The sequence below is a fragment of the Lycium barbarum genome, chromosome 7, assembly GCF_019175385.1.
Source record: "Lycium barbarum isolate Lr01 chromosome 7, ASM1917538v2, whole genome shotgun sequence".
Taxonomy (NCBI): domain Eukaryota; kingdom Viridiplantae; phylum Streptophyta; class Magnoliopsida; order Solanales; family Solanaceae; genus Lycium; species Lycium barbarum.
In genome coordinates this window covers 26,350,424-26,361,504 of record NC_083343.1, presented here as the reverse complement: position 1 = coordinate 26,361,504, position 11,081 = coordinate 26,350,424, and the positions used below count along the sequence as shown (strand labels likewise).

The 11,081-nt window shown below is 41.5% G+C and overlaps 1 protein-coding gene and 1 non-coding gene across 2 annotated transcripts; one reads left to right on the top strand and one right to left on the bottom strand.

Annotated features, from left to right (window-relative positions):
- Positions 1 to 1,093: 1,093 nt before the first annotated feature.
- Positions 1,094 to 1,200, bottom strand: LOC132604720 (small nucleolar RNA R71). The gene has a single exon (XR_009568823.1). It is a non-coding gene; the product is annotated as a small nucleolar RNA R71 (small nucleolar RNA).
- A 569-nt stretch (positions 1,201 to 1,769) lies between these two features.
- LOC132601424 (uncharacterized) lies at positions 1,770 to 3,078 on the top strand. Its single transcript, XM_060314503.1, has 3 exons — positions 1,770 to 1,993; positions 2,210 to 2,566; positions 2,658 to 3,078. The coding sequence occupies exons 1-3, from the start codon at positions 1,770 to 1,772 to the stop codon at positions 3,076 to 3,078; spliced, it is 1,002 nt and encodes a 333-aa protein (XP_060170486.1).
- The last annotated feature ends 8,003 nt before the right edge of the window (positions 3,079 to 11,081 follow it).

The following is an 11,081-nucleotide window of genomic DNA, read 5'->3' as shown; positions in this document are numbered from 1 at the left end:
GTTGATATACAGGAATTATGAATGCGTTTGTATGAATGTTCATGACCATAAAGATTTAGGCTTGAAAGTAAAACGAATAGGTGACTAGAGAACTCCAGAGATTCGTAGTCATAAAATTAACCCTATCAATCAGTAACTCGATAAAGAATAAGAGTCAACGATAGTGCATGTATAACATGAATACGATAGTGTCGTAACCTTGGAGTGTCTTCTCTCTGTGATAAACTCAACTTATAACCACGTTTGTTACAATTCACATAAGTAGTAGTTATTTACTTTTTGCTTTATTTAGTAACCTAAACAAACATCCTTTTATTTACTTGCATAATTAGTGGGGATAGTATATTTTCGGAGAACCGTTGATCATAAGTCTCCGTGGATATGATAACCGACTTCAAAATTCACTATATTACTTGGCAACCACGTAGACTTGCGTGTGTGTTGGGAGCAAAAAGTGTTAGGTGCCATTGCCGGGGTCTTAGAAATCAGCTATTTTACCAGTATAAACTATTTATGCTTTAGTTATCCAAGTATTAACGTCTTGATCTTAGCCGCTATTTGATTGCAGGTACTCTAATCGAATGCGAAGGACTGCGAGTCAAAACAATTTTGAAGAATTTTATCCTGAGCCTAAACGTACTTTCAACCGGCGCATGAGAGATTTGAAATTGTTACAGAATCCGCAGGCTCTAGTCTAATTATTACCTGTGGTCATGGCCAATAATCCACCAGCGAAAGTGAGAGAGGCTGCAGTGCGTCGTGTGGTAGATGCCACTTCAAGCATTGTGAAGCCCACCATCAAAGGGCACTTTGCGCTAAAGCATCCTATGATTTAGCTACTGCACTCTTGTGGGAATTCACGAAAATGTCACAGGAGTATCCTCAGCGTCACATCCATACTTTTCTGCAGATTATTGATACTTTTGCTACTGGAAGGATCATTAAAAAGTTTTTGCAGCTGACACTGTTCCCCGTTTCTCTGTTGGGGAATGCAAGTAACTGGTTATTAGTAGAGCCCACCAATTCTATCACTACATGGGATGATTTGGCGACAAAATTCTTGACAAGGTTCTTTCCACCAGCAAAGACAGCTCGACTCGGAAGGGAGATCATGTTATTTAGGCAGAAAAATGGAGAAAATTTGTATCAAGCGTGGGAGAGGTTCAAAGGTCTTCTCAGAGATTGTCCTCACCACCATCAGACGAATGAAGTTCTGGGACACACATTTATTGAGAGTCTGGATGCCCAACATAAGTCATCACTAGACACAACTGCAAGAGGGCAGACTCTTGATCTAAGCTATGAAGAATTATGCACATTATTGAACAGGTTTACTCAGAGCACTCCAGACCGGCAAGATGACACAACTAGCAAATTCAGTTGAGAAGGCACCGGGTGTTTTTAAAGTGGATAATTTTACGACACTATCAGCACAGATTGATGCCATGCGCACTGAAATTAAGAAGTTAACTGCTGCGCAAGCTTAACCACAAGTGCAAGCAGTGTAACAAGCCAACATTTTTTGTGAAGTCTGCGGAGAAGGTCACACAAGCAATAGGTGTGCTACGAATCCAGCATCCATATACTTTGTGGGTAACGCAGGAAGGGGGCAAGGTAATAAAAATTAGTATGGTAATACGTACAACTCTAACTGAATAAATCATCCAAACTTCGATTTGGGAGGTAACCAGGGTAATCAGAAACAAAATTATCAGCCACCACAAGTACCTCAGGCTCTAGCACCTGTTATTCAAGCTCCCGCAAATAGTATGGAAAAGATGATGAAAAAGATGATGGGTGTTATGCAAAAGATTATGGTAGACCAGCAAAAGTTGATAGCAGATAATCAGAACCACGACTTGGCGGTGCGAAACTTAGAGAGACAGATGGGTCAGATAGCTAGTGCTCAGAGCACCAGACTACAAGGGGGGCTTCCAAGTGACACTGATCCAAATCTGAAACCATGTACAGCAGTGTCTCTCAGAAATAGGAGGTAACTAAAGGAATTAGGATAGAAAGTGATTCCCTGCTGAAGATGAGGTTATTGAGATAGAGAGAGTGGCGATGAAACCGGTGGTAAAGTATCCACAACTAGTGGTTGCCAAACCACCACCTCCGTTCCCTCATAGGTTGGCAAAATAGAAGGAAGAGGCCACATACAAAAAGTTTCTTGATTTACTGAAGCAGGTACATGTGAATGTTCCTTTAGTGGACTGCAAGGGATCCCGAAATATGCCAAGTACATCAAGGACATCGTGGCAAGCAAGAGTCATTTCACAGAGTATACTACAGTTGCACTTACTGAGGAGTGCACTTGCCATATTCAAAATAAATTGCCTATAAAGTTGAAGGATCCAAGCAGTTTCACTATCGAAATCACGATTGGAAAGCAAGTCATTGCACGTGCACTGTGTGATTTGGGGGCTAGTATTAACTTGATGCCATCGTCTATGTTCAGAAACCTGGGGTTGGGAAACTCGAGACCTACTACTATTGTTCTGCAGGTGGCACATAGATCTTTAGCCAGGCCCGAGGGTATTATTGAAGATGTTCTTGTGCAGGTTAGGTCTCTCATATTTCCGACAGATATTGTTATTTTGGATTTCGAGCCAGATCCGAAAGTCTGATTTATTTGGGGCATCCGTTTTTTGCCACAGGAAAAGTGTTGATCGATGTAACGGCAGGGCAGCTTACTATGAGGTACATGATAAAGTTGAAGTATTTAATTTGTACAAAGCCATCAAGTTGCCCGCATTCTATGAGGAACTTTCTGCTATCACTATGGTGAATGATGACACTAGGAGACCTCTTATTACTTCGCATGACCCGTTAGAGAGAGCAGTAGTAGGTGAAGATGTTTTTGGAGATACAGAAGCGGTTGAGATGATGCAGATTCTTGACCTGGCAGGCATTTACTTTCGAGAGGGGGATTTCGAGCCACTCGATAGAAAAATTGGGCCACCGTCTAAGTTATCGATAGAGGAGGCCCCGAAATTAGAGTTTAATCCTTTACCCACGCATCTCAAATATGCACTTTTGGGCAAGGGTGAAACTCTACCAGTTATATTGGCAGCATAGCTCACTGACGAAGAAGTAAAGATTTCTTTGGAGGTTCTGAAGAATAGAAAGAAGGCACTGGATTAGCAGATCTCAGATATTCAGGGAATCAGTCCAGCATTCTGCATGCATAAGATATTTATGGAGAAATATCACAAGCCTAGTATATAGCACTAGAGACGGTTGAATCCACCGATGAAGGAAATAGTTAAGAAAGAGATGATAAAGTGGTTAGATTCAGGCATCATCAACCCCATTCACTACAAAAAAAAGGGTAATTTGCGGAGGTTGAAGTTGCAATTTGCGGGGGTTTTGGCCTCCTCAAGCAATTAGTGGAGGCTAAAACCCCCGCGAATTGCAACTTTCAACCTCCACAAATTACCCCTTTTTTTGTAGTGATTTCCGACAGCAAGTGGGTGAGCTCCGTACAGTGTGTCCCAAAGAAAGGTAGGATGACAGTAGTAGAGAATCACAAGAATGAGCTCATCCCAACTAGAACTGTAACAGGGTGGAGGATTTGCATGGATTACAGGAAGCTGAATGAAGCTACAAGAAAGGATCACTATCCTATTCCATTTATCGATCAGATGCTTGGCAGATTAGCAGGACAGGAGTACTATTGCTTTCTTGACGGATGCTCTGGCTATAATCAGATAGCAATTGCACAATAAGATCAAGAGAAGACAACGTTTATTTGTCCCTACGGTACATATGTTTTCAAGCGAATGCCATTTGGACTCTGTAATGCACCAGTAATATTTCAACGGTGCGTGATGGCTATATTCTACGAGATGGTGGAGGATTTTGTAGAAGTGTTCATGGCTGACTTCTCGGTTTTTGGGAATTCGTTCGCAACATGTTTGTGGAATCTGGATCGTGTGCTTGCAAGATGTGAAGAAACCAACTTGGTGCTGAACTAGGAGAAATGTCACTTTATGGTTCGAGAGGGTATTGTTCTCAGACATAAGGTGTCGAAAAAGGGCTTGGAGGTTGATCGTGCTAAAGTGGATGTTATTAAGAAACTACCACCCCAAGTCTTTGTTAAGGGGATGCATAGTTTTCTCAGTCACACAGGATTTTATAGACGTTTCATTAAGGACTTCTCTAAAATATCGAGCCCTAAGTGCACGTTGCTTGAGAAGGAAGTTAAGTTTTTATTCAGTGATGCATGCGTGCAGGCTTTTGAAGAGTTGAAGCGGAGGTTGGTGACTGCACCAATAATGATTGCTCCTTATTGGAACTACCTATTTGAATTAATGTGTGATGCTAGCAATACTGCTGTAGGAGCTGTTTTGGGCCAGAGGAAGAATAAGATATTCCACTCTATCTATTATGCCACCAAGACATTGGATGTTACTCAGATGAATTATACAATTACGGAAAACGAATTGCTAGTTGTGGTGTATGCATTGGATAAATTTTGGTCTTATCTTATGGGAAATCATGTTATAGTGTACACGGATCATGCTGCACTCCGATACTTATTTAGCAAGAAAGATTCGAAACCCAGGCTTATTCGGTGGATTCTCCTATTGCAGGAGTTTGATGTGGAAATCAAAGATCGTAAGGGGACAGAGAATCAAGTGGCCGACCATTTATCGAGACTAAAGAATCATGATCATGTGGTAGAAGACGGTCAAATTCGAGAAGATTTTTTTGATGAGCAACTTTTGCTATTCCTACGGCAGAAGTACCATGGTATGCAGATATTGTGAACTTGATAGTGTGGAATCTACCCACCTGAAACTACTACATAGTAGAGAAGGAAGCTTTATAATGATTCGCGGTTCTACATATGGGATGAGCCATATTTGTTCAAGTAAGGCCCTGATCAGTTGATAAGAAGATGCATTCCACAAACCGAGGTGAGTCGAGTGTTGGAGAGTTGTCATTTCTCCCCATATAGGGGACATCACAGTGGAGATCCTACTGGTGTAAAAGTGTTGCAATATGGTTTTTATTCGCCCATATTAGTCAAATAAGCACATGCGTTTGCTAGGGGATGCGACAGATGTTAGCGAACCGGAACAATCTCTAAGAGGCATGAGATGCCTTTGACCAACATTTTGGAGGTAGCGATATTTGACGTATGGGGTATTGATTTTATGGGGCCGTTCCCTCCATCTTATGGGAATAAAATAATTTTGTGCCCGTTGATTATGTATCTAGGTAGGTGGAGGCAATCGCCTTGCCTATGAATAATGCAAAGGTGGTGATGAGCTTTGTGAAAAAGAACATATTAACATGGTTGGGACCCCACGGGCGATGATTAGCGATGGAGGAGCGCACTTTTGCAATCATTTAATAAGGAATATCTTGAACAAATATGGGGTGAGGCACAAGATGGCGACTGCATATCACCCGCAGACCAGTGGACAGGTGGAAGTATCGAATAGAGAAATAAACTAGATTCTTGAGAAGACTGTTAATGCACAAAGGAAATATTGGGCTGTGAAACTCGATGATGCATTGTGGGCCTATCGAACAACATATAAGACGCCTATTGGGACTTCTCCCTATAGGATGATTTATGGGAAGGCCTATCACTTGCCCGTTGAATTGGAGCATAAGGCATATTAGGAAATCAAAAAGCTCAACCTTGACATGGAGCTTGCGGGAAAAAAGTGGATGTTGCAGTTGTATGAACTTGATGAATTTCGACTGTAAGCCTATGAGACTGCCAAATTGTATAAGGAGAAGACCAAGAGATGGATGATAGGCACATCTAGCAGCAGTCTTTTGAGCCTGGCCAGTTGGTCCTGTTGTTTAACTCGAGGCTCAAGCTATTCTCTGGCAAGCTGAGATCGAAATGGTCAGGTACTTTTGAAGTGGTAAGCGTGACAAAGCATGGAGTTGTGGAGTTGCATAAGCCAGAGATCGAGGAAACTTTCTTGGTCAATGGGTAGAGAGTGAAGTATTATTGGGCTGAGGATGTGGAAAGACACAAGACCTCAGTGGATCTTTCGAATGAGTAAGCGAAGGACCTGCGTCGTGCCACGACGTTAACTAAGGCGCTTCTCGGGAGGCAACCCGAGTTTTTAATGTAATACGTATAAGAAAAAAACAAAAAAATAAGAAAGAAAAACAAAGTCGTGCCACGGGAGGCAACCCAACATTTTATTGCTTTCATAGTTAGAATTTTCATTCATACTAACGGGTAGTGTTGAAGTGGTGTTTTGCAGGTAAAAAGGTAGAAATGGGCGTAACAGCGAAACGTGTAACAAATGGGCCGAAAAAAGAAAAAAATCTAAGGTAAAAAGTGAACAGGTACCTCACTGAGTGTGGCTCAAAGCGAGGCACCTGCTCGCTTTAGGGCTCGTTCGGCGAGCAGGTAAGTCAAAAATGCGAAAAATGGTTTAAAAAAAATCTAAGGCAAAAAATAAGAGGAGGCCTTGCTGAGCGTGGGCCAAGGTGTGGCCACTGCTCTCCTTGAGCCTTGCTCAGCAACGTGGCCTTAAAGCTAAAAAAATTTTTAAGTGTCAGGTCGACCCGACTTGACCCAGCCAAAAGTGAGAATTATCTTTCCCTCCTTACTCCCCCATTCAAACTGTACCCGATTCCCCTAAAACCCTTCACCACTTCAAACATTCATCTCTATTCTAGGTGTTTGCCCTCCAAATTCTTGTAAGTATTTCTTTTGCTTTCTTTCTTTCTATTTTTTTTTTCTAAATCATGGTATGTGTTCATCCTATTCCCATTCCTCCATTACATTAAATGATAAAATTGCTTCTAAATTAATGCATGTGTTCTAAAAGTATGAAAAATAGAAGCTTTTGAACTTATGTTAATGGTGGAAGTTGACAATGTGCAATGTTGATAATGGAGAATGTGGATTTCGAAATTGTGATAATGATTGAAGCTTGGGTGTTGCTTAGTACTTGAATTCCATGCCAAAATTTTGGTTATTCATCACCCTGTAACCATTAAATAGGTTGTCGCACAAACAATGCGTCCCAAGTGTTCGATGAAATACCCCAAAGTATAGTCACTGGTAGAATGGTCCCAACGACGGATGGATGACGATCGTCTTGAGGAAACATTAGTTGTAGGATGTGAGGTTGTGTGATTTGCCTCACGAATGTGCAAAAATTTAATTGTGGGGTGGTTTATTGGAATTTTAAGCTATGAAAGCTTTGAAATTGGGTGTTGCTAGTCGCGTCGATAAAAATGTTGACAAACAAAATACATGGGAAGTCTGAGTACCATTCACGTGACTATTTGACATCCACGCTAGCGAACTAAGTGTGGGGTCATTCCGACACCCAATTGGCTTAGTTAGTTAGTCATTTCTGACACCATACTAATGTTTTTGTTTAGGTGACACAGATGCTTAAAGTATGGGAAAACCAAAGCAAACGGGAGGCAAAGGAAAGGAGAAGGCCACTGATAATCCAACTAGGAAAAGAGCTCGTACTAGCCAATCTTCTCAGAGCCAGTCTTCACATGGCCCTAGCTCTATACCGGTTGCGGATGAAAGTGGCCAACCGCACCAAGTTGACCAACTTTAAGAGCAACAACAAAAGAGAGGACAAAGAAAATATGGGTTGTACTGGGTGCAGGATTACGGGCATGAGTGGTACAAAAAGTTCAAATCCATGAAATGCTTACTTGAGACACCTGTTCAGGAAGCTAGCCTCAAAGCACAACATTTCAACATCTGGATGCGAATTTATGAGTTGGGCTTGCAGTTTGTCTTTAAAGACCTAGGTATATGTAACATGCATTTAATGCGTGAGGTGTATGCTAATTGGGTTGTTGATGATGCAGATGAAATTTGTGTTCGAGGTGTGATAGTGAATTTCACTAATGACTACCTATGTGATTTTTTTGGGACCCTGAGGGGTGTTGACAAGGATGCATTTGAGCAGTTGGTTCTTCGGCCTCCTTATCGACAGATGGGTCATACTCTATGTGGACCCCATTCTAATGATAGGTGGCTTCGCAGGTCTGATAATAATGCACATAAATCTTTTCCCATTGCCCATATGATACAAAAGGCAAGGGTGTGGCTCCGAATTATATGCGCGAGGATTATACCGGTTGGCCACTATTCTAATGTGAGTAGAGACAGGATCTGCATGGTGTATGCTTACATGACGGGTTAGTGAATTAATATAAGGGCGATACTAAAGAGAAACATGAAAAAAGTTCGCCAAGATCATGAAGCCCGCGGGTTTTTATTTGGCAGTACCCTCACTCATATTTTTCGTAAGGAGGATGTGGATGAGGACGATCTAGATGGTAAGGTGCCAGTGATAGGACCAACTGTTGATGTGACCCGGGTGAAAAACCCCAACAATATTCATGGGCAGACTCTAACAGCTTATTAGCGTCATGTTAGAGATGACTCCATCGTGACTAACATGTATGCACTCCAGCGCCTTCAGTTGACACTTGGCCCACACGTTGCTACAGCTAAGCAGCTAGCCTATGTTGATGAGCGACTTTTGCTCAATGCACCCGCTAGGGTATTATGCAAATTTGGGGAGGAGTATGAGGAGACCTTAGATGATGATATACCTACTCACGAGCCAGAGCGAGAGGAGCCAGTAGATGCTGTTATGGATGAGGAGGAGCAGGTGGATTGTGATGTGGGCGATCCAGATGCTACCCCCACAAGCAATGATGAGGAGTCTGGAGATGATGCGGATGCCGCTAATCATGACTAGTCAGAAGATGTTGATGCTGACTATCAAGATGAGAGTGATGACTAGACAGGGAGTTATTTCTTACCCCTATTTTGGCTTTCCATTTGTGCATTGGGGACAGTGCGTGATTTTAAGTGTGGGGTGGGGAGTAAACTCTTTTATTTTGGGTTTATAATATTCAGTACTATGTTAAGTAGCCTTGTTATAGGTTGTGGTACTTCAAACTATTCATGGCCTATAATAAGTAGTAATTAATGTAGTAGTATTTAATATTACTCTATTGTGTCGTGCTAGTAGTTAGCGCACCCCTTTGTTTTTGTTTTCAGTTCTTTTCCAAGGGGTATTTTGAACCGTAGATTTTGTTTTTTTAGGAAAAGGTCTAGTGTGAACCCTATTGAACGAATTGAATACTAGATGCTAGGAATTAGGTACACCATTGACAACATGAGCAAGCCTCAAATTTTGTGGAAGTGAAATCATGCTTAAAAATAATAACTTGTGTTGAATAGCCTAAGTTCTAGTTGACTCGTAGATAAATTTTGGCTTAAAAATGCTTGCATTGAATTGGTGTTCTAGTTTGCTAGATAGAGGGTCACTGTGGATCCATCTTGAACCATGAGTGTGCCATGTGTGGTTAGTGTTGTTATATATATTTCGTGTCTTATATTGATGTCTAGAACTTGCCCGGTATGTCTACGAAGTGAAACAAAGTGTGTTAAATTAGGAGATGATATAGGCATTTCTTTGTTAGCCATAATTTTTACCTTCTATTTTTCCTACCCCTATGTAATGATCTTTGTTAGCCCCTTTGAGCCTTTAGCCTATTTTCTTTGGTAGCCACATCGTAGCCATCCCTTTTGTTGGTTTATCCTATAATATTTGATCTCGAACTGCTAAAGCAATTTAGAAATTTAGCGCTTGAAAGTAAATGGAAAGATATAAGGGGAAGTTAAGGTGAAAATTAGAGGAAAATAAGATTGAGGGTGCACTTGTTGAATATGTTGAGTGTAGGGAGAAAAAACAAAAGAAGACGAAGAAGAATGAACAATAGAAAAATTGCTCCCTTCTAGTGGCGTATGCGGAAAATAAAAAGAGTGCTTAATGTGCAAAGGGTGTGTAAGGTGAAGTGGAAAAGAAGGGTTGAAATATTGAAACAATAGGAAGCGCATAAAGGATTGAGAACGTATATGTCTTAAAGTGCTTAGGGAGGCTAGTCACTATTTACCCAAATGATTCCTACCCGTCCCTTAGCCAACATTACAACCATGAAAAGTCGTACTTGATTCTAACATGATATGCTTTTGTTAGTGGAGTATGACATTAAGGGCAAGCCTGTGGTACGTCATATGAGCATGTGAATTTTTGTTGTGAGAGTGAGCGTAATTCTTTCTATTCATTGCCCTTGTTGGGTGTTCATTTGAGAGAAAAAAAAATCGGGCAACTCTCTTTGTGGTAAGGGCACATAATTGGTAAGAGATTGGTGACATGTTTGATTCCTTTATTAGGCGAGGACCCTTTTTACCTATATTCTGAATTGCGAGTCAGTTAGAGGCTAGGATGTTGGACGAAGTTGTTGGCATGTGTGAAATTTGTGGAAGGTTTGAGATGATTGCCTGTAAATGTTTAAAATGTCGGGGTGACCTTTTTCTGATGCAGACCTGTTCAATGTGGTAGTGTTTTGTGAATTGAAAGTGGAGTTGGGTGTGTCTAGTGGTGTGTTCGAGGACGAACAAAGGTTTAAGTGTGGGGTGGTGATGTTAGGCGTATTTAGACGCTTATCCGCCGTTTATTACTCGTATTTTACCTTGTTTGGAGGACAAATTAAGCTAAATACACCTAATTAATAATTACTCCTGCATTACGAGCTAAATTGTATGTGTTTGTTGCAATCAGGAAATTTTGGAGAAAATCCGTGGTAATTCGGACGAAAATGGAAACTGCATGCAAAACTCACCGAAGTGACAAAGTGAGGAAGGGGCCTCGCCGAGCTCAGCGCAAAGCTAGCTATAGGGGCGCCCTGGACCTCGCCCAACGTGGAGGAAGATGAGATTTGCACAATGTTGAAGAAAATGGCTAAGTGTAAAGTTGACATGTGACCTCGCCGAGCGTGGCTTAAGGCGAGGCACAGTCAAGTTTTAAGAGCAAAGGAGGTGTCCAAAATTGCAGAAGGTTGGGAAAATTTGCTAAGTGTGAAATGAAAGAGTGACCTCACCGAGTGTGGCTCAAGGCGAGGCATGGGCAGTTTTTGGACCTCGCTCAGCGAGCATGGGCTTAAAAAATGCAAGAGTCCTGAATTTTTTCTAAGTGTAAAAATGAGAAGGAGGCCTTGCCGAGTGTAGTTCAAAGCGAGGCCTTGGCGAGTTTTAGGAGCCGCTC

Coding starts and splice junctions, on each gene's coding strand:
- LOC132601424 (XM_060314503.1), top strand. CDS start 1,770: ATGGAAAAGATGATGAAAAAGATGATGGGTGTTATGCAAAAGATTATG. Junction 1,994..2,209: donor GTGTCTCTCAGAAATAGGAG/GTAACTAAAGGA, acceptor ATGTTCCTTTAG/TGGACTGCAAGGGATCCCGA. Junction 2,567..2,657: donor GATGTTCTTGTGCAGGTTAG/GTCTCTCATATT, acceptor TTTTTGCCACAG/GAAAAGTGTTGATCGATGTA.